The sequence below is a fragment of the Salvelinus sp. IW2-2015 genome, unplaced genomic scaffold, assembly GCF_002910315.2.
Source record: "Salvelinus sp. IW2-2015 unplaced genomic scaffold, ASM291031v2 Un_scaffold776, whole genome shotgun sequence".
NCBI classification, from domain to species: domain Eukaryota; kingdom Metazoa; phylum Chordata; class Actinopteri; order Salmoniformes; family Salmonidae; genus Salvelinus; species Salvelinus sp. IW2-2015.
In genome coordinates, this window is record NW_019942609.1 from 244,878 (window position 1) to 267,831 (window position 22,954).

At 42.0% G+C, this 22,954-nt stretch overlaps 1 protein-coding gene across 2 annotated transcripts in view; it reads right to left on the bottom strand.

Annotated features, from left to right (window-relative positions):
* LOC112068864 (phosphofurin acidic cluster sorting protein 2-like) overlaps positions 1-22,954 on the bottom strand; it is an 89,324-nt gene that overhangs the window by 21,390 nt on the left and 44,980 nt on the right. For both annotated transcript variants that reach the window (XM_024136085.2, XM_024136084.2), the window contains exons 3-13: positions 20,645-20,734; positions 20,191-20,316; positions 17,685-17,847; positions 16,489-16,580; positions 15,549-15,632; positions 12,381-12,440; positions 9,540-9,691; positions 8,982-9,075; positions 6,321-6,410; positions 1,051-1,202; positions 9-141 (exon numbers count right to left, since the gene is read on the bottom strand). In XM_024136085.2, coding sequence (XP_023991853.1) covers positions 9-141; positions 1,051-1,202; positions 6,321-6,410; positions 8,982-9,075; positions 9,540-9,691; positions 12,381-12,440; positions 15,549-15,632; positions 16,489-16,580; positions 17,685-17,847; positions 20,191-20,316; positions 20,645-20,734 — 1,236 coding nt within the window. The remainder of the gene's footprint in view (positions 1-8; positions 142-1,050; positions 1,203-6,320; positions 6,411-8,981; positions 9,076-9,539; positions 9,692-12,380; positions 12,441-15,548; positions 15,633-16,488; positions 16,581-17,684; positions 17,848-20,190; positions 20,317-20,644; positions 20,735-22,954) is intronic.

Sequence of the window (22,954 nt, forward strand, 5' to 3'; positions counted from 1 at the left end):
ACACACACCTGGACAGCGATCCTGGATTCCGGCGATGTCTCGCTGTCAATGCTGCTAGTTCTGTCACTCTGGGCCTTGGAGTTCTGCCTGTCCTTCATGGACGTGCTCCTAGGACGCCTCTGCAGCTTGTTCTCTGTTTTACTGTGAACCACAAATAGGCACCGACCCAATGAAGCACTGAGCCACAACTGAGCCAGGTTGAGTCACCGCTGAGAAATCTTAATAAATAAATAAAAATCTCCATCAATTCTAAGTAGTAGATATGCCTACAGTAGAACTCCTCAGACAATCCTGGCCATCTAATCCTCCCCCGTGACTCTCCCCAGCAAAAGCTTTTCATGCTTTTGTTCTGGAAGCATTTTGTGAGCACAAAATGTCTCCCACGCATGATCAATGTGGTTGCTGTAAGCCAGCTACACATTCATGGTTGAGTTAAATTATCCTTGCACAATAGAGAAATGTACAAAGACACGTGTGCAATGTCTGCACGAGGCAGATTGCTTACTCAATGGATCTGACTTTGATTCATCAGACGAGTAGAGCGTCGGTGGAAGTGGCGCCAGGGGACGTCCTTCTGCTGATTCGTTTGTTTATAGATAGGCGTAGCGGGGGAAATCACTGTATGGCGCTGAACAACCAGAGGTAGACCTGATCTCTCCCTCTCTTTCTCATTTCTTCTCTCCCCCCTCTTCCCTTCTCTCTCTTCCTCCCCCTCTCTCATCCCATAAATTTTATTTAGGGCATGTGTCTTATCCAACTCAGGCCCTGGAAAGCTACTGGGTTTGCAGGCTTTGTTCCAGCCCGGCACTAACACACCAGTTTCAAATAATGAACTAGTCATGATCAATCTGGATCACAGTTAGTGGTATCAGGTGTATTAGTGCTGGGTTGGAATAAAGCATGCACACCCATCCTTGTTTAGTCAGAGTGCAATGGTTAATAAGCAGCACTGTGTGTGTGACTGTGTGTGTATGTGTGACTGTGTGTGTGCGTGCGTGACTGCAAACATGCGTGAATGCATAAATGTCATACATGCAAGTGAGCAGCTACCTGGGCGACATGAGTGTCTGAGACTCGGTCTTGCAGAGTTTGGCCACTGGGCCGGGAAGTTTGTCCGTGCTCAGGTCCCAGCTGGTGGGGGTGGGGTTGGGGTTAGCCTCCCCTGGCCCTGTGCCAGCCCTAGTCTCCTCATCCTCCGCGTCCTGGACATAATGGGAGAAATATAGTTCAAAATATATACAGGAATGTAGAGTACATACTAGGGTATTTCACCCATTCTTTGGATTTCCATCCGCTGCACCGTGTTCCCGCTGGTTCATTTCTCTCCCTAGAGATTAATTAACACTTTACTTAACCTGTTGAGGACAAGGGGGTGCTGTTTTCACTTTTGGAGAAAATCGTATGATATTTAAACGGCCTCGTACTCAATTCTTGCTCGTACAATATGCATATTATTATTACTATTGGATAGAAAACAGTCTCTAGTTTCTAAAAACGTTTGAATTATTTCTCTAAGTGAAACAGAACTCCTTTTACAGACCATTTCCTAACCGGAAGTGAGATTTCCAAAAGCGAACTCTCTCTTCAGGAGCTTGTCTATAAAAGGGCATGTCACTTATGACTGTAGAAACACGTCATACGCCTTCGCCTGGGTGTCATGCGGAAGTGAGAGAAAAAAATCAGTTGATTATCTCGACCAGGGACTGAACACAACCTCTTGGACTGAGACGTGCGCACTTTTATTTATTTCCTGGGCGCGAAGTCGGACCTGTACTCGGCTCATTGAAGAACCTTTTTAAAGGTGAATATGATCTCTGGCTTCGATTTTCTTTGATACATGTCACAATATCATCTTAAAGTATGTTTTTTCAATATAGTTTAATTATATTATTGAAATTTATTCTGGACTTTAGACGTGATGCGTCGCAGAATTGGTTCAAGAACGAGAGGCTAGCAATGCTAGCTAATGGTGCTTGCTAATTCCTGAGGGAAATCGTTCGTTATGGATCCAAATAAAGTCGGTTCTGAACAAGGACCCCTTGGAGAACATTCTGAGGGAAGATCAACAAAGATAAGGACCCAATTTGGGATGCTTTTCATATATACTGTCGAACTGTGCTATGCTACGTTTGACTAGAATCACTGCTGCTGTGTGCTAGCTATTGTAGTAAGCTAATATAACGATATATTGTGTTTTTCGCTGTAAAAATTCAAAAATCGGAAATATTGGCTCTGTTCACAAGATCTTATTCTTTCATTAGCTTATCCACCATATATTGTTCTGAAATGTTTTATTATGTGTAATTAGTAGTTGACGTTGGTGTCTGTATTTTCTCTGGCTACTGCGGTGCGATTTCTGACTGTAGCTGTGATGGTGGCTATGATGGTAGCAGTAATGTAAAACTGATTTATAGCTAAAATATGCACATTTTTCGAACAAAACATAGATTTATTGTGTAACATGTTATAGGACTGTCATCTGAGGGAGTTTTTTTCTAGGTTATTTAGGTTGGTTCTAGGTTGGTTCTAGGTTAGTTAGGTTAGCTACTTGCATGCTACCGTTGCTGTGAAAAACTGTCTGTCTGTCTTTTGTATTTGGTGGTGAACTAACATAAATATATGTGGTGTTTTCGCTGTAAAAACACTTCAACAATCGGAAATATTGTCTGTATTCACAAGATATTTGTCTTTCATTAGCTATCCACCATATATTTGTCTGAAATGTTTTATATGTGTAATTAGGTAGTTGGTGTCTGTATTTACTCTGGCTACTCCCGTGCGATTTCTGACTGTAGCTATGATGGTAGCAGTAATGTAAAACTGATTTATAGCTAAAATATGCAATTTTTTTGAACAAAACATAGATTTATTGTGTAACATGTTATAGGACTGTCATCTGAGGTAGTTTTTTCTAGTTATTTAGGTTGGTTCTAGGTTAGTTAGGTTGGCTTGTGCATGCTACCTGCAGCCTACTTGTGCTGTGAAAAATGTCTGTCTGTCTTTTTTTATTTGGTGGTGACCTAACATAAATATATGTGGTGTTTTCTCTGTAAAACATTTAAAAAATCGGACATGTTGGATGGATTGACAAGATGTTTATCTTTCAAATGCTGTATTGGACTTGTTAATGTGTGAAAGTTAAATATTTCAATTTTGTTTTTTGAATTTGCCGCTCTGCCTTTTCAATGGAATGTGGGAGGAGTGCCGCTAGCGGCACCCCTGGCCTCAACTTAACAGTCCTTTTCCAGTTGGTATTGTCAGTGGGAATTCACTGACACCAGAGACACAAGTCACGAAGGTTCACCCTGTGCGAGTTGAGAACACCTGTTTTACAGGTAAACTCAATTATCTGCATCCCATACGGCACCCTATTCCATTTATAGTGCACTACTTTTGACCGGATCCCTACAGGCCCTAAATGAGTACACTACACAGGGAATATGGTGCCATTTTGGGGTGCAGCCATTGAGATCATKGTTTTCTAATGGGATCATTCCCAAGAGGTAGCAAACAAAACCAATACGTAACAGACGATGAAATGCACAAAGTACCTAGAAATCAGCTATTTCTGTGCAGGGTACCCGTTGTCGATGCATTTCAATGTGTTGTCATGGTGACCGTGAAAACATCACATAACGCCTGGCAGATGTCCGTGAACACATTCACATGAAGCTCAGTGTGTGCATGTAAGTATCATGTGTCAGTGTGTGCATGTAAGTATCATGAGTCAGTGTGTGGATGTGTGTGCATGTGTGTGCATGTAAGTATCATGTGTCAGTGTGTGAATGTAAGTATCAAGTGTCAGTGTGTGCATGTAAGTATCATGTGTCAGTGTGTGCATGTAAGTATCATGTATCAGAGTGTGTATATGTGTGCATGTGAGTATCATCTGTCAGTGTGTGGATGTGTGTACATGTAAGTATCATCTCTCAGTGTGTGGATGTGTGTGCACGTAAGTATCATGTGTCAGTGTGTGCGCATGTAAGTATCATGTCGCAGTGTGTGGATGTAAGTATCCTGTGTCAGTGTGTGGATGTGCATGCACGTAAGTATCATGTGTCAGTATGTGCATGTAGGTATCATGTGTCAGTGTGTGGATGTGTGTGCATGTAAGTATCATGCATCAGTGTGTGCATGTATGTGCATGTAAGTATCATGTGTCAGTGCGTGGATGTGTGTGCATGTAAGTATCATGTGTCAGTGTGTGGATGTGTGTGCATGTAAGTATCATGTGTCAGAGTGTGCATGTTAGTATCATGTGTCAGTGTGTGGATGTGTGTGCATGTAAGTATCATGTGTCAGTGTGTGGATGTGTGCACATGTAAGTATCATGCGTCAGTGTGTGCATGTAAGTATCATGTGTCAGTGTGTGGATGTGCATGCACGTAAGTATCATGTGTCAGTATGTGCATGTAATTATCATATGTCAGTGTGTGGATGTGTGTGCATGTAAGTATCATGCATCAGTGTGTGGATGTAAGTATCATGTGTCAGTGTGTGGATGTGCATGCACGTAAGTATCATGTGTCAGTGTGTGGATGTGTGTGCATGTAAGTATCATGTGTCAATATGTGCATGTAAGTATCATGTGTCAGTGTGTGCATGTGTGTGCATGTAAGTATCATGTGTCAGTGTGTGCATGTAAGTATCATGTGTCAGTGTGTGCATGTAAGTATCATGTGTCAGTGTGTGGATGTGTGCACATGTAAGTATCATGTGTCAGTGTGTGCATGTGTGTGCATGTAAGTATCATGTGTCAGTGTGTGGAGGTGTGTGCATGTAAGTATCATGTGTCAGTGTGTGGATGTGTGTGCATGTAAGTATCATGTGTCAGTGTGTGGATGTGTGTGCATGTAAGTATCATGTGTCAGTGTGTGCATGTAGGTATCATGTGTCAGTGTGTGCATGTAAGTATCATGTGTCAGTGTGTGGATGTGTGTACATGTAAGTATCATGTGTCAGTGTGTGGATGTATGTGCATGTAAGTATCATGTGTCAGTGTTTGCATGTAAGTATCATGTGTCAGTATGTGCAAGCAAGTATCATGTGTCAGTGTGTGCATGTAATTATCATGTGTCAGAGTGTGGATGTGTGTGCATGTAAGTATCATGTGCCAGTGTGTGCATGTGAGTATCATATGTCAGTGTGTGGATGTGTGTATCATGTGCCAGTGTGTGCATGTAAGTATCATCTGTCAGTGTGTGCATGTAAGTATCATGTGTCAGTGTGTGGATGTGTGTACATGTAAGTATCATGTGTTTGGCCACTGAAAATCTCAACCTTGGGCCCCAAACACAAACCTCCTCAGAATCCCTCCTTCCCTCCCTCTCTAAAGAAATGCGTTGTCAGGTGCCCCTCGTTGCCGGGGTTCCCGGGGTGAACGATTGCAGAGGAGGCAACGGAGCGTGAGAGACAACGATGAAGAATAACAAACACTGCTCTTCTCACGGACCAATACATACGCTGACGCCCTCTCTACAGCCAGCTGGACCTGGGCCTCAGAGTGGTGTCGGTGTGTTTATACATAATGTGTGTGTATGTGTGTGTATGAGTGCGCTCGTGTGTATGTGTGTGTGTGTACACAATGTCTGTGTGTGTGCGCGTACATGTATGCTTGTGTGCAATAATGGAGGTCTTTGTGGTAACAGTGTAAATGTACTCTTGTTCGCATCAAACTGGTCGAGTGGAAGATAAACAGATGGGAGCTGATTTATGATAATGGACAAAACAGCAGTGCAGAGAGAGAGAGAAGAGAGAGAAGCGAGAGAAGCAAAAATGTTTAAGAACCCCGGATCTATTTCCCCCATGTCTACCGTATTTTGTTCTGTCTACATTTTAGGAATGTTTACTGACAATTGCTGTTTCCATCAGGCCTGTCTTGAGTTTTTTATCCGACAGGTACATTACTTAGAAAAATGGTTTGATGGAAACATGGTTAGTCAGAAAGAGAAGGAATGGGGGAAAAAAGACAGGTAGAGAGAACGACAGACATCAAATAAGAGAACAGGAGCGAGTTGTGGCAAAGAGACAGGCAAAATCAGAGACAAAGTGGAAAGCAAGAGAGAAGTACTAGAAAGTCCTGAAACAGAGAGAGCAGCCCAACCGCTGAGGAAGAGAGAACAGCAAAAGAGACAAAGAAAGAGAGAAAGAGACAAAATATGTTAAGCCTACTGGGATCCTCCAGAGGTTACCCGGTGTAGAGTAAAGTTGTCCCTAGACACTGATCTTGGGTCAGTTTAACCCCACTTATGGTTAAGGTCAGAATTGGGGGAAGGGAAGCTGATATTAGAGCTGTACCTAGGGGCAGCTTTCCCACTCACCCCCGCAGGAGACTCCAATCCGGCGCTGTCGTCTGTATACTTGGTCCCTATTAGGACTTTGGCCCTGTCCGGGGTCAGCAGATCTCCACCCTAAAAGGAGCAGAACACAGGACGCAGTTACCAAAACTGCCTGCTAGGGGACGCCCTTGAGCATATCCTAATTCCATGTCTCGAATATAGAAAAATAAATCACATGAACTCTGTTCACAGTGAGTTTTCATATGCGCCAGCTGGCAGCGAAATAGCTGACTACTAACCCGTAGGTGGCTGGCTACCCCCTTAGCTGGCTCCTTTTTCTTGACACAAGCTACATCAGACTTTCAGGAACACACTGTGTTCATGACATTTCTATCTGCGACATTCCACAAGTTTGCTTACCTAAAGCTGGAATCCTTAATGGTGAAACTGTCACATTTCTTTGTGATATTACAACAACAAAGAAGTTACTGCAAACAAAGAACACTCTTTTCTTCCCCTATGACATCATTGCATGTGCAATAGAACAGTAAAATATGTACTGCCATTTTTTTTTGACCCATGTCTCGCGACGCTCCTCACCGCTTCGTCGACAAAACAAAAACAATAAGAATGGCGGTGGGTCAGACAGTGGAACTGTTTCCCCTACTGCGGAATCCGTCTTTAACGTGCGCAAGGGTCAAACTCTGAAATGCCTTTATTGATACTTTGTGCTCACATATTTGATGAGACAATCAATGTTCTAGCTAGAATAGATCCATATTTTGTGGCAATGTTTGACTCGCTTGAATTAACGACAGTTCCTCCTCAGTACAAACCATTCCTGCAGGGCTTAGGACACCGTGCACGCAGAATCAATCTGGCCTTACTCAATGTCTGACACTCACACTAAGAAACCACCCACACAGTTACAAAGTGTCTGGTGCAGTACACAGTACTACCATACATACAATTCCGAGAATATCCAGGAATAACCATCTAAAATGCCTGGCATATGGATGCCACATATAATTTACTATTTAAAGGGTATAGCTACAAATGTACCTAATCTAAAATACCTGGCATATGGATGTCAAAAAGAATGTAATATTTATAGGGATAGTTCACCCAAGATACAAATGTACCTAAACTAAAATGCCTGGCATATATATGGACGCCACAAATCATTACTATTTAAAGGGATAGTTCATCCTTCGAAATACCTGGGGCTTCATTTATCAATCACGTGTAGCCACAAATCCGTGTGTAAACCATGCGTGAGATCATTTCCACASAAAGTGTGAGATTTATTTGCTTGAGAGTGTGTACATTTATGCACAGCCATGACAATGCGTACGCACAGTGCCAAGTGGTAGAAAAAGGGAACTGCTTGTCAAGCATAGAATTGGGAAAATACACTGAGTGTACAAAACATTCAAACGCATGCCATTCTGGTGCACATTAAAGTGCTATCCCAATGGGCACTTTTCAGCGGGAGCTTGCTGATCGGTATCTCACATCCCTGGAGGAGCCAATGTTTCGGACGCAATCATCAGCAAAACGAACTGTAACATACCATTTCCACACACCATCGCGCAACAGGTTGAAGTCGAGAGGGGTTTCTTTGCCATCAWTGGGTTCCCAAATACGAACGGAGCAATAGAGGGCGCCCACGTCGCACCGCCCCAAAACGAGTTCAACTAGGTGAACAGAAAARGGCTTCCACTCTTAATGTGCAGGCGATAGGTTGTGTGACGTGTAAAGAACGCGGCTGAATGTTGTGGCCTGGTGGAACCCACGACTCGTTCATTCTGCAGAACAGCAACGTTGGTCTATACGCCTACAGGAGGGAGCTGTTGAGGATGGATGGCTTACTGGTGACTGTTGCCCACTCATTTGAAGTATATTTGCCATTGTTAAAGCAACTTGAGTTGTCCTCTTTTTGTAGCTATATTTTTATTTTTTCTGGTCAAACCACAACTGAGCAAACTAAATAAAACCTTTTGGTTGTACTCTATTTCCGTCTAGGAGCAGTTTTTTTTCTTAGCTTGTTTTGGTTGGGCCGTTGTAGGCTATTTCATGGTACGGCGTTGTGTATTACCTACTGGCATTAAAGGGATGATTTTGCTCATATATGGTTAATTTGGGGGTGTTTTAAAACGCAAATAGCCAAGGTCGTGCACAAGCACCGAGGCTGAGAACATTTGGTATTTATCAACGGTTATCTCCTACCGGTGTGTGTATGACGCTCGTAGGATTGTTTGATTTTCGATTTTTAGGAATAGTTTCTATGCAATATTGATAAGTGATGCCCCTGGCATATATATGGATGTCACGAATCACTACTATTTAAAGGGATAGTTCATCCAAGCTACAAATGTTCCTCATCTTATAGATGGCTAAATAGAGATAAACCTGGAGATCTAAATAGACAATGGATCTGGATAGTCAGCAACCTACCCATGTTTGCATAGCTTCAGAGCATTTGAGCGTTGTTGGGTTAAAAAAAACAATGGGAGCGGTAGGACACGTGTTAGCATTAGCATGCTAATCCAAATTATATTTAAAAGATAGTCCAGCAGAGTAACAAACAAAAACATTTGTGTGTGTGTGTGTTAGTGTGTGTGGCGTGGGATTGTTGTGACCTTACGCTCCAATGGCAACAAAGAGGAGTGAGTGTGTGTGTGAGTGTGTGTGTTTTCTTACGATGCAGGCCAGGTCCCTGGCCTGGCTCTTCTGACTGTGCAGACTCCCAATCTCAGTCTGGGAGCTCGAATGGGACATTCCCTCAAAGAAGGGCCTGGGTGACAACCACATAAAAAAACATATTTGAAAATTTCTGAAAAAATACATACTCGAGAGACTGTGCTGAGGTGGGTAGTAGTGACACTACCTTGTGTACCCATTTAGGTGATGTTTTCATACTAGTCATTCAGCTGCAGTTGTCTCTCACGTTTCTCCCCTGCAGCGACATTCTTTTCTCTCTCTTTTGATTTGATGTACAGTAACAATGCACAAATAAACTCCCCTTAACAATGAGGAAAATATGAGTCTTCACTTTGACTAAAGTGTGAACATTATATGGGGCCCTGTTTGAGTTTAGCTGTAATCACAACATTTTGTGCGGCCATATTTGAGTGTAGGTGTACTGGCGACATGATGTGGGGCCCTACTTGAGTTTGGGTTTATCTGTATTTGAGACATTTTGTGGGGCCTTACTTTAGTTAAGGTGTACAGCACCGATAACATTTTGCAGAACCTTACTTGAGTTTGGGTTTGGGCGTGCTGAGGACACTCTCGTTGTCCTCCATCTCAGGGCCGCTGTCACTCTGGTTGTAAACCTCCAGACTATCATAGAGCAGGTCCAGATCCTCCTCCACCTCCTGGGTCTGGTCCACTGGGTCCGAGTCCAGAACCTAGCAACAACAAATGGACGGTGAAATAATCAGTCAATCAATCAGTCAATCTTTTATCCATCCATCCATCCATCCATCCATCCATCCATCAACCAATAAAATCACTTCCAAAGAGCAAGTAATAGCACACTGGCAAGGAATAACTCCTCTGGCTGATGGAGTTGAAAGTTCAGAGTAGCATTGGTAACTCAGAAAATAGCTGTATACATACACCACCAGTTTATTAAATACACCACCCTGTTCACGAAAATGGTTCGCTCCTACAGACAGTGGCAATAGCTTGCTATATAAATCAGGCAGACAGGCATCCAGTTACTGTTCCATTGAATGTTAGAATGGGCAAAACGAGTGACCTAAGCGACTTTGAGCGTGGTATGATCTTCGGTGCCAGGCGTGCCGGTTCCAGTAACTCAGAAACGGCCGGCCTCCTTGGTTTTTCACGCACAAGTGAAAGAGAATCACGCGACAAACAAATAACATCCAGTTAGCGGCAGTCATGTGGGCGAAAACAGCTCGTTGATGAGAGAGGTCGAAGGAGAACGGCAAGAATCATGCAAGCTAAGAGGCGGGCCACAAACAGGCAAATAACGGCGCAGTACAACAGTGGTGTGCAGAACGGCATCTTGGAACGCACAATTTATGGGTCCTTGTCACGGATGGGCTATTGCAGCAGACGACCTCACCGGGTTCCAGTCCTATCAGTTAAAAACAAGAAGAAGCGGCTCCAGTGGGCATACGATCACCAACACTGAACAATTGAGGAGTGGATAAACATTGCCTGGTCTGATGAATCCCAGTTCCTGTTGCATCATGCTGATGGCAGAGTCAGGATTTGGCATAAGCAGCATGAGTCCATGGCCCCATCCTGCCTAGTGTCAACGGTACAGGCTGGTGGCGGTGGTGTAATGGTGTGGGGAATGTTTTCCTAGCATAGGTTAGGTCCTTTGATACCAACTGATCAATGTTTAAACTCTACACCTTGTAGAATCCATGCCACGAAGAATTCAGTATGTTCTCGAGGCAAACAGGGGTTCGACCCGGTACTAGATGGTGTACCTAATAAACTGGCCACTGAGTTTATATATCTTTAGCCATATTGCTATTGTAACAACATGATGAATATATTTTCTCTACAATAGCAATTTGTTTTCTTTGGAAACATGACAGGTCTCAAAGGAGGAAATTGGGATTTTTTCATATTATTTCCCTTTAGAATTGACAAACAGCTGGCGTTATTTGGAATACTGTAGTTAGACTTATGAAGCTATTGTAATGGAATATGCATGCAGAACGCATATAACACAGACAATGTTCTTTCAACTAGGAGAGTATTTATATTATTTGTCAATTAGTTCTGAAATGACTTGGAGCACATAACAAAATTGATTTATTTTAGAGGCGCAAAACATTTTAATTAATTTCCACAGGCCATACATTACCGACTTGGTTGTCTCTGGGCCTTTTATGAATCATTACCGACTGAGATGAAACCAATTAAAAATATCGAAACATCAATTAAAAACTCACTGCTAAGCGATAATAAATCAGTGTTCTGTTGTATATCTTGAATTTAGTTTTTGTTGCAGGAAGAATAATTAATTTCCCCTCATATTCTCACTAGCTGAATATCTCAATTTATTTTGACTCAAATGACGCTCATAGGTTGTGATTGGCTTTTACAAACGAACCCAACGTCTGGATTGGTGCAGTAATAAACTAGTGCTGCCAATCAAGGGGTCCCACACCCCTGCTACTCTCATCAGTTCCAAGTGAAGTGACACTCAATGAGTAATTTACAAGTATGTAATTATGATTCAATATATTGGCAGGTGCTGAAGCACAACTTTGGGTTAGGGAAGACGAACAATGTGAAACACTGGTTCTAATGGACAATACTTTTTCAAACGTTTTCAATTATTTATATATTCCGACGACAGGATGCATGACAAAGCTGTGACCGGGTTCAACCAATTGTTCCATAGAATGTCCTGTCAGTAAAATAGGTGTGTTGATCCAATCCTGCACATAACCAACCATTAATGAACCCAGCCAGCCCTGTACACGTTGAACCATGGGTTGTGTCCCAAATGGCACCCTACTCCCTACATAGTGAGAGATGGGCCCTGGTCTAAAGTAGTGCACTATACAGGGAATAAGGTGCAATTTGGGACATACAAATGATACTACAGTTGCCTTTCCTACTTAGGTCACTTCCTGCTTGAAGGAGAGGTAATATCGTTAAGGAGTTAGGTAATAAAGGAGAGCGGCGCTCTCAGAGCGAGACTGGTAGACAGTGAGCGAGGTTAGGTTAAAGAGACTACAGTGGGCCTACAGTAGCAAAAGCGCTTAAATCAATTAGATTGATCTGTAAACAGAAAGGGTCAAAGACAATACGCTCGATATATCTGGGACTTCATTAACAGATTGCATGGTATAATGGTATAGTTTTCTGGTTGGTAGAACCTTTTCATAAAATGGTTCTTTGAGGGTTCTTCGTTGGGTGAAAGGGTTCTACATAGAACCAAACATGGTTCTACCCGAAAACAAGAAAGGGTCCTCCTACAGGGACAGATGAAGAACACTTTATGAACCTTGTAGCATTCTACAAAAACATTGAAGCAGCGGCAGATGAATCCCTTGCAGCGTGTTATTCATATAAAACAGAACAGTTGAAGCGTGCAGTACTAACCTCATCCGTCACTTTGAATCTCTTCAACAGGGCCACAAACTTCTGTTTGAAATTGGGTTGCTGTAAAATGGGAGTGAGAGAGAGGGTGGAGGAGAGGGAGGGAGAGGAAGAGAGAGTTTGGTGTCAACAAGAGTACACCAAGAACTTGTCAGAATGATCATTTTTAGTAGGATCCCCATTTGCTGACGCCATGACGTAAGCTAATCTTTCAGAGACGTCAGTGTAACCAACAAAGCTGTCTTCAAACTCATGTGATGACAGCTCTATAATACTGAGAGCTCAATAAATCACAGTAAAGTTAACACAATAGACTTTTGAGTCTAGTCTTCACCACCAAATGTTATTAGGCTCCGGAGTGAAGTTTCCCATGGGTAAAGATCTAGGAAAAGCTTCCCCTTCTCCAATCCTAACAATATTCATTCTTTGGGAAAAAGCTAAACTGACCCAAAATCAATGTCTAGGGGCAATTTCACCCTAGTCCCATTAATATGCTTATCTGAAGAGTGCCAGCATCTGAAGAGCACTAGGATGCGCCATTTAAAAAGTCACTTAATGTTCACACGGCTTAGTGGCTTCGACCTCGGTGACCTTATGTGAGCATTATTCGCTGATTCAYCAAAGGCACATTAGGTCATTGGAGAAAGCCAGACATGTCATTATTAACAACATCAAGGATTATTGATTGAAGCAAATACCCAGGCCTTGGGAAAAGTATTTGTTAAAGTGTGCGTTTATTTGTGATTTATGTTTGTGTGTGTATGTCTGTGTGTGTTACCAGCTCCCATGTGTTGGGTCTCAGTTTGTGCGTGTTGGTGCCTGCCTAATTTGTATCCTTAGTTGGTGTTTTAGTCTGCGTCATCTACACAGTGTTTTGGTCTAAAAGTGGAGGTTGAACTCATTCCAGGACAACTCTCCTGTCACTACTGCTTAGATAAGGATTTGGGAGACAGGAGACATCTTCTGTGCCATCCCTGAAGAGGCCAAGACTGAGTAGCAGACCTAACACAGACACACCTTAAAGAGATYACGGTGGACTCTTGATGACTGCACCCATTTGCACTGGCTTGGAACATTCGAGACAGCACACACTAAACCTGAGCATAAAGTTATCAGGAGCAAGGAATTGGGACCGAAAAACTGTATTGCATTTAAATGTAGTTTGTACTTACAGTGCCTTCCGAAAGTATTCGCAACCCTTGACTTTTTCCACATTTTGTTGAGTTACAAATTGGGATTMAAATGGATTTAATGGTCTTTTTTTCTTTTTGACGATCTACACAAAATATTTGGTAATATTAAAGATTCATTTTTTAAAGATTAATGAAAAATATTACACTAATATATATWGATAAAATAATTAGAATCACCTTTGGTAGCGATTACAGCTGTGAGTATTTTTGGGTAAACCTCGAAGAGCTTTACACACTTAGATTGTACAATATTTGCCCATTATTCTTTTTTAAACCCTTCAAGCTCTGACAAGATGTTTTTTGGTAATTGACAGCCATTTTCAAGTCTTGCCATAGATTTTCATGCCGATTTAAGTCAAAACTGTAACTAGGCCACTCAGGAACATTTAATGTCGTATTGGTAAGCAACTCCAATGTATATTTGGCCTTGAGTTTCAGGTTATTGACCTGCTGAAAGGTGAATTTATCTCCCAGTGTCTGTTGGAAAGCAGACTGAACCAGGTTGTCCTCTAGGATTTTGCCTGTGCTTAGCTCTAATCCATTTATTTTTATCTCCCGAAAAAATKTGGTTCTTGCTGATGACAAGCATACCCATAACATACCCATAAGAGTGGTACTCAGTGATATATTGTGTTGGATATGCCCAAAACATAATGCATTGTACATAATGCATTGTATTCAAGACAAAAATGTAATTTATTTGCCACATTTTTTGCAAACAGGATGCATGTTTTGGAATATTTTGATTCTGTACAGACTTCCTTCTTTTCACTCTGTCATTTAGGTTAGTGTTGTAGAGTAACTACAATGTTGTTCATCCATCTTCAGTTTTCTCCTATCACAGCCATTAAACTCTGTAACTGTTTTAAAGCCACCATTGGCCTCATGGTGAAATCCCTGAGTGGTTTCTTTACTCTCCGGCAACTGAGTTAGGAAGGACGCATGTATCTTTGTAGTGACTGGGTGTATTGATACACCATCCAAAGCATAATTAATAACTTCACCATGCTCAAAGGGATATATATATATATTTYTATCCATCTACCAACAGGTGCCCTTTTTTGCGAGGCATGGGAATTTCTCCCTTGTCTTTGTTGTTGAATCTGTGCTTGAAATTCACTACTCGACTGAGGGACCTTACAGATAATTGTGTGGGTTACAGATATATATTTTTAAATATATTTTTAATATAACCTTTATTTAACTAGGCAAGTCAGTGAAGAACAAATTCTTATTTACAATGATGGCCTACCAAAAGGCAAAAGGCCTCTTGTTCAGGGGCAGAACGACAGATTTTTACCTTGTCAGCTCGGGGATTCAATATAGCAACCTTTCGGTTACTAGCCCAACGCTCTAACCACTAGGCTACCTGCCACCTCAGATATGGGGGTAATCATTCAAAAATGATATTAACCACTATTATTGCACACAGAGTGAGTCCATGCAACTTATGTGACTTGTTAAGCACATCTTTACTCCTGAACATATTTAGGCTTGCCATAACAAAGGGATTGAATACTTACTGACTGAAGACATTTCAGCTTTACATTTTTGTAAACGTTTCTAAAAACAAAATTTMACTTGTTGTGTGTAGATCAGTGGCACAAAATCTCAATTGAATACATTTTAATTTCAGGCTGTAACAACAAAATGTGGGAAAAGTCAAGGGGTGTGAATACTTTCTGAAGGGCACTCAAAAGGATTCGACAGTGCTGTTCTAAGTGAGTCAACATGCATAGAATGAAAAAGCATGGTATGAAAAACACATCATCATTGAAAACAATCCCCTTCCAAGAGTTTGTACCTGCAGACCCTGCCATCACATGAACAGGTGCTGTACCTCAGGGCTCTATGCTGGGGCTATTCTCATTCTCTCTGCACTAAAATAAACTTACAAGCTCGGCTTGATGTGTATTTGAATGAATTTATCCAACCACATTGTAAAATTGTTGATATAGCGAGGCTCCCCCATCCTTACCCTTGTCATGGATGTTGTTCGAATCATTTTCCTCCGGTTTTTCTTTGGCTTCCTTTGTACATCATCATCCTCGTCGTACAGGTCCTATGAAAGAGAGTTTTGTGTCTTAAAGATCAGTGTTTTTACAACCCATGGGAATGTACCTTTTTGTTCCAGCCCAGCACTAACACACCTGCACATCAAGATGAGTTGAATCAGGTGTGTTAATGCTGGTCTAGAACAATAAAGTGCAGCACTGTGAGCTATAGTTTGAGAAACACTAGGCCAATGACATTTTGGTCTATAACTACAACCCAGGATAAATAGTATGCAGGGACTTACTGTATTGGTATTGCCGTGGAAATTCTTACACAGGGACACTCAAAGTCAATCTTAAATTAATCATTGTTTATTGTCAGCGCACTGGAGAGGTTCCAACCAACTCAATGCACCATAGTACTCAATCAGGAGCTCTGCCTGGGCAGACCCAGCAGTTGTCTTATATACGGCTATACACAGACAAGTTATATTTGCATGATTTAGCATAATTAATTCATCATTACCGTTTTGTTTCATTCATGTGACCAACCAATACTGTATCATAACATGTGACAGACGAACACCTCACGAGGCTTCTCCTCTCTAAGCTGAGACCTTGAAAATGAGATATCTTGCGTTTGTTCTCAAAACAAGGTCTGGGCGTACTGCCAAATTGCAGCTACTGATAAGTGAGGATTTGTACAGTCAGCCACTTGCATGAGCACAGAAATTGGTTATTAGAACAGCACATGAATAGTAGACAGAAGTTTAGTTCAAAGAAAAGCACAAACATAGAAAGTCCCTTACATTCCATCCTCTTACACAACGACAGTATACAGTGTGTATTTTTGGGTGTCCATTACAGGTAATTAGAGCTGGAGATCTTCCCAAACAGCAACGTGTAAGATGTGCTGTGTCTCACCACTGGTTGAACAGCATCGTCGCTAGCTTCCTGCTCCGAAGAGTAGCTGTCGTCGTCATCCTCTGAGTAATTATCCATATCCGGGGAGCGATCTGGAGTCAAAGACAAGAACAAAAGTTGCATGTCAATTCTCCATTCACTCACTGGGAAACTCTGGAGAATTTAGCATTGATTTTAAATGTCTATGTTCCGTTGCTCCACTCAAAGGCTCTGAACTAAAAGGAAGAGGTCAAGTAAGTTTAAATGCCTCTAATGTCACTCCATACTTCCTCAAGGACGGGAAAATAGAATGAATGAATGAGTTCAGTAACATTTTTCAAAAGATTTCATATAGCTTGCTGGGCATCTGGATAATATTGCATCCTTGACAGATGATTTTATTTTGGGGTGCGGGCCATCAGTTTCACAGTGAATTCCTTTACATTAGTGCAGCTGACATCTGTATCGTTTACTCAGCGTCCATGTTGGCTCTGGGAGCACGAGGATCCTGAGGGAGCATCATGTGCCAGGCTGTAACCGCCTTAACAACCACTGAAAATAATATCCTGCATTTTCCCTCAGTAACATTGGTCCTAATGTACTTAAGCTGTCATGGTTAGGGATTTAGGCACCGATAGTAACGATGGTCTGTGGACACAGGCAATATGTTGGAAGGACCCTTCCCATGGGGCGATTAGTGGGTCTGTGGTGGGCTTATTGCACTTCAGTAAATAGACTTTTAAGTAGTGAATGTATGGAAATCTCTAGAGTTACACAAGGACGAGTGAAACATTGAGACACTGAGAGGCTACACAGAATACGTTTCTTTCAAAAGCATTTTCTTTCGAAAAGTTAACATTTGTGAAAACGAGTTGTCAATATAGAAACACGTCTATTAAAATGTGCAATTGCCAAGGAAATGGTTTCACTCACATGACTGTCAGGCTAAGTGCAATGTAAATATGCACTTATTATGCAATTAAAAGCCCTGCGATAGACTAGCGTCCAGTCCAACGGGTGTACTTGTACATCAAGCTGACTCATGCTACAAAAACAAGAGATAGGCTCCTGCCCCAAGGGCCGTTCTGACTCGGACAAGGATACTTTATGCAATTAAATAACATTATGCCAAAAACATCGGTTTTCAGGATGAATAGCTTTCCTCAGTGTGCGGGCCAAACAGTTGTGATGATAAGCACTGATTTCCAGGTCCCCACCTAAGGCTTTGGCCTTGGTCCCTGTCTGCCCGCTGCCGTCCTCATGGTCAATGGGCTGACTGGACAGGGAATACACACTGAGCTCGGCCGCACGCACCGGCACCTCCTTCACGTTGCTATGGAGACCCAGGATCTGGGCTCCATCTGTCGGGTGTTGCATCACCTAAACACAAGTCAAGACAGAGAAGTGTGTGAGCGACATACAAGTGTTGTTGCGTTCATTCATACAGAACAATGAGTACCTGAGTAAAATACATAATGCAGAAGCGCACACGCACGCACACGGACATACACACACACACATAGACACACACACAGGCACACACACAGCCATAAACACAGACACACAGCCATAAACACAAGCGCAGGCACACACACATTCATAAATTTGCACATACACACGCACGGTCAACTGGAGCACACAGTTTCTGTTAGAGACGGGGCAGCTTTATTTTCCTTCCCATGTTTTCTTCCTCATGTCTCACCCAATCAGATTTGTGCCTCTCACCTTGACACAGTTCGCTCTAAGCTCTAGGCTGTGTACCAAATCGCATACGGTGCCATTTGAGAGGCAGCCCTGGAGTTTCATTAACCATCAATCACTGCGGCAAGTTGCATCGAGAATGAAAGCCCCAAATGTTCTCCAATCACTGCGGTCATTCAAACCCAAGAGAAAGCCTGACAGCACTATGTTCATACAGTCACATCTCTACATCTCATTCTCTCCGGCATGCTGTATTATTCAGTCGTTTGCGGAGGCGGAGTTTGAAACTAATTGCGAGTGTATTGCGRATGGGGACCTGAGGAAATGTAGCTATGGTAGTCCTGTAATGTAATTGGGGGAATGGGAAAGCATGCCTACATCCGGGAGCATTGTTTAATGTTGGCTGGTGGCTGTGCGGAATAGTTCATGGATGTGCATATAATGACATTGGCTGGTGTTCAGTCAATTTCAAATAGTGGGTTTCTGAATATCGCTTCTGTTCACTTTATGCATTCGGTTACAGTTCCTTGTTATGGCCGGTTAATAGGTTCCTTCTTGCTTTGCCAACTTTGAATTTAGCACAGACCTTGCTAAAAATGGATTCTGAATTGGAACTGGTAGAGCAGCCTGGTCTCATAGACTAGACGTAACATAATATACGTAAATCAAATTAGTATGATATGTTACATTTGGTATGGTTACATAAGACAGAAGGTTACTTAATGCAAAAACGAAAAAGAGGGTGGTGGGTCGAGGTGGATGGGTAGGCCGTAGGCGTATAACGCAAATGTCTAGCAACCCAAAGGTTGCGTGTTAGAATTTCATCATGGACAACTTTAGCATTTTAGCTAATTAGAAACTTTGCACCTACTTACTACTTTTTGGCTACTATGCAGCTACATAACATGTTAGCTAACCCTTCCCCTAACCTTAACCCTTTAACTTAACTCCTAACTAATACTTTAACCAACCTCCTAACCTAACCTTAACCCTAACCCCTAGCCTAGCTATGATATACATGGAGTTTTCGAATTTACGTACAGAATAATATGAAATGCTCTGAGACCAGGTTAGGTGGAGTTGCTTATGCCTCCTGCAAACCAATAAAGGCAGGCTATGTGTTGAGGTATAAGTGTTTGTTGGGGTATGTGTTGAGGTATAGGCCCTGCCAGAGTGCGAATTACACCTGTTTTGAGTGCACGCACTTAATAATAAAGACATCATTTAAACTGAAAAAATGTATTACCTTTTAATGTGACATGAACACAACCAGTCATGATATTTTCATCTGATTGTCAAACAAATCTCTTTAAAAAGTAGGAATGTTCGTCCACTCCAAAATAATTCCAGCATCCAAACTGCATACTCGCGCCATTTTAAGAATGGAAATAGACATCTGTTACAAAACACCAAAAAAGTGTGCCTAATGATATTCCGCGATTGCCATTGATTAGGCCTACATTAATTGATGCGTCTTGCTGACAAATTGAGCTTTTTTGTAGCCTGAAAAGTTGGGACACCTGAAATGCATTGGAATAAAGGCTATTTTTCTCAAGGACGTATGGCAAACAAATGGCAAAAAATGAGGAAGGACAAAGGACAATCTATGCGGAAAGGAGCTCATCTAAAGCCGAAATTCAGCACTACTGGATGGACAGCGCTGCTACAAAGAAATAATGTTATAAACCATGAAAAAAGAGGTGGGGGTGTTCATTTCATTGGAAGATTTTATTTTCATATTTACCACTGTAAAACATATTTACCACTGCATTTTAAATGAATAGGAGAATGGTTAAATTAGCATTATTTAGAGACCCCCAAAGTTTGACTTTTGTTGCATTTAGGGGAGCTAACATCTCTTTCAGGGGAGCTAAGCCCCCCCTCGGCTCCCCCGTATTTCGCACCATGGGCCCTGTTTCCATAGTTACGGATGTATAACCCCATGACAAGCAACGTGCGTTTGACTTCATTTGCTGTTGTGATAAAAAAAAATGGTCACAAATATTTAGCTGTTGTCTTTACCTCAGCCATATTTATGACGCCCACAGCTAAGGTCTTATACCCCAGGATGGTACGGTTTTTATATCGCTTCCTCCTCTGCAGCATGATCTGCAATCGGTTGGCGTCCCTTTTGAGGAAGTGGGGATACTAGGGGGGACAGAAAAGGGCGTAACACACATTAGATGTTACAGGAGATTACATCACACCTTACATCATGTCTGTAGCCATGACAATGTTTTTCTTCAGTCAGTCATTTCTTTGATGCCTTCAGATCCGCCACCTCAGATGGGCTTTGAACGCCAACCTGAGGTGTAGGAAATACACAAAAACTAAAAAAGGGGGTATGATATGTTTACACAGGCACTGCCATTAATTTAGCAAAAAGTGCTGTACATCAACCAATGAAAATACGTATTTCAGTCACATAACGGATCACTCTTTGATACTTTTGAAAGCCATGTTAACCTGGCCATACCTGGAGTGAGAAGGTTAGCTCAAGGTCAGTCTCCATCAGTCCGTCTGGGGGAAGGACATACTCGTTGGACCTCAAGATGCGCTTGGACCCCTGTGGCGGAAGATTTAAAGAGAGGTACAGAGAGAGTTAGGGATCTAATGGTGACTGAAACAAAGACATTTGGTGGTAACACTTTGACTTTGCAATGTTCCTTTCCCTGAGAAACGTGTATAGAACCTAAATTCTAAAACGTACACATTCCTGTGTCAAAGAAGGAGTGTTTGCCAATGATGCCTAGAAGGTAGGGGCTAAAGTTTAGGGGTTGCTTCTGGACAGGGTCTTGGAGTTGCATGTTACCTCAGTAACCTACTGATTCAGCCAATTTAAAGGTAGACTCAGCGATATGATGTAGATACAGAAAGTCAACAGCTGATCAATTAAATATGGGGATGAGCTACCGAAATCAATGAATAGCTGGGAAACAACACGTTCGCGAGCATGATGCAAAATATACCGTTTTATACCCTGTGCATTTTCGGACTCTGACATTGCTCGTTCTGATATTTCTTAATTTCTTTCTTTTTACTTTTTGCGTACGGGATCAAGAAACTTTGATTTGATTAAGAAGTACATTTATGTGTTTTGGATGTATTTAGTTTATAGCTATTCATTTATTCATTTTGTACTTTTTGTCCTTTTTATAAACCCAAATTGGATTTCTGTTCTCATTTAAAAGTGTTTCTTGTTTGTAATAATAAAAATCTACTGTTATACTCACAACTTTTAAGCATAAAAGATGCCCTCGCACATCTGAGCTATGTTATTGCAGGTGCAATACATAATCTTTAGTAGCCGAGATCAACTAATAGAGGCCAAGTCTTTGAGAGCATGCATCCTCCAAAGATGGGGAGGGACATTTCATGGCTTGATCAGAGGAAGAGTAGCTCTCTGCGTCATTCCTCTACTGCATCTCCCCATTCCTCTCAAGCTGCAGGTGACTCTTCAATTGATGCATGTTTAGGCCTACGGTTAACTCAAGCTTACTCCAAATACGTTTTTCCAAATGCTAGCTTCTTAGCTAACAACAACACTCCGCTGTAGTGAACGGTCACTGGGTGGGGCTACAGACGATCCTTTTCAGTTCATATGCAAAGCCATAACTGATGGTGCATTTAAGACAACAGGGAACCCTGAAAAAAACATGCTCCGACTGGGAAAAATATTTTTGAACAGTCATAGAACTCAGATGAAATTCGGCATGCTACTAGAGCTGAAGATCACTGACGTCACGATTTCCCCCAGTCTGAGCTCGTTTTGCTTCCGAGTTCCCAGTTGTACGTTGCGGCCGTAGCATACTACAGCATACTTTTTACTAAACAATACATAGTACGATTAATATGTATGCAGTTTAAGTAAGTAGTAGTCAAGCCAGAATTCGGACACGACCAGTGACATGCAGAAAAAAATAGGGAGAAAAGCTTATTTTCTTTCTATCACGGTCAGTTAGCGCTTTACTAACTCTCCATGCTGACCGTTTTGTTTTCTTGTGGGAGGCTAGGCTAGCTTCACATCCAAATTAACTGACTGGAAACGCAACAGGCTAATCGCTAACAAGACAACAGGGAACAGCAGCAGTCAGCATCAAACTTCTAATGAGCTGTCGCACACAGCTGTACTACAATGGACCAGCAGACAGTTATCAGTGATGAAGCTTCACAAAACATTCAGTCTTTAGAGATGAAAGGGAGGAGGAAAGTATGTGAGGAAAACAAAACACATGGAAAAATCTGTATTCGGACCTGCATTCCTCATGGTGACTCAGCAAACAAAAAAAGGGCGCTAGCTACAAGACATTAATGCTAATTGATCCCAGAGCAGGAAGAACRGACATGTGCCTTCCAAAAGTAGCCCCATCGGCCCTGACAGACAACTACGTGCGTAGGTATGTGTTGACTTCAGACAAGTCTGCAACCAAAGCTATTGGCTAGCTCAATGACAATACAATTAACTAATTTCTGAATGCATTCAAAAATACTGAAAAGTCCAAAAACAAGTATGCATTAGCGGGTTTTAACATACGGAACCAAATCGCCACAGTCTTCTGAGTTCTGTAGCTAGAGATACAGAGAGTGACCAAGAATAAACATTTTTCACACTATTTTTCCTCCTGTCAATGGGGAATAAAGAGCAGTCGAGACCCGTCTTAACTCCTGCCTGCGCTGCAACTTTCGGTTCTTTTGTGTTGCCGCTCAACATGCCGTCATCAGAGGATCAGATGTGGCCATTTTAAGTCCCTTTTCTGACAAGTAGCAGGCAGACAGGTGCTAGCTA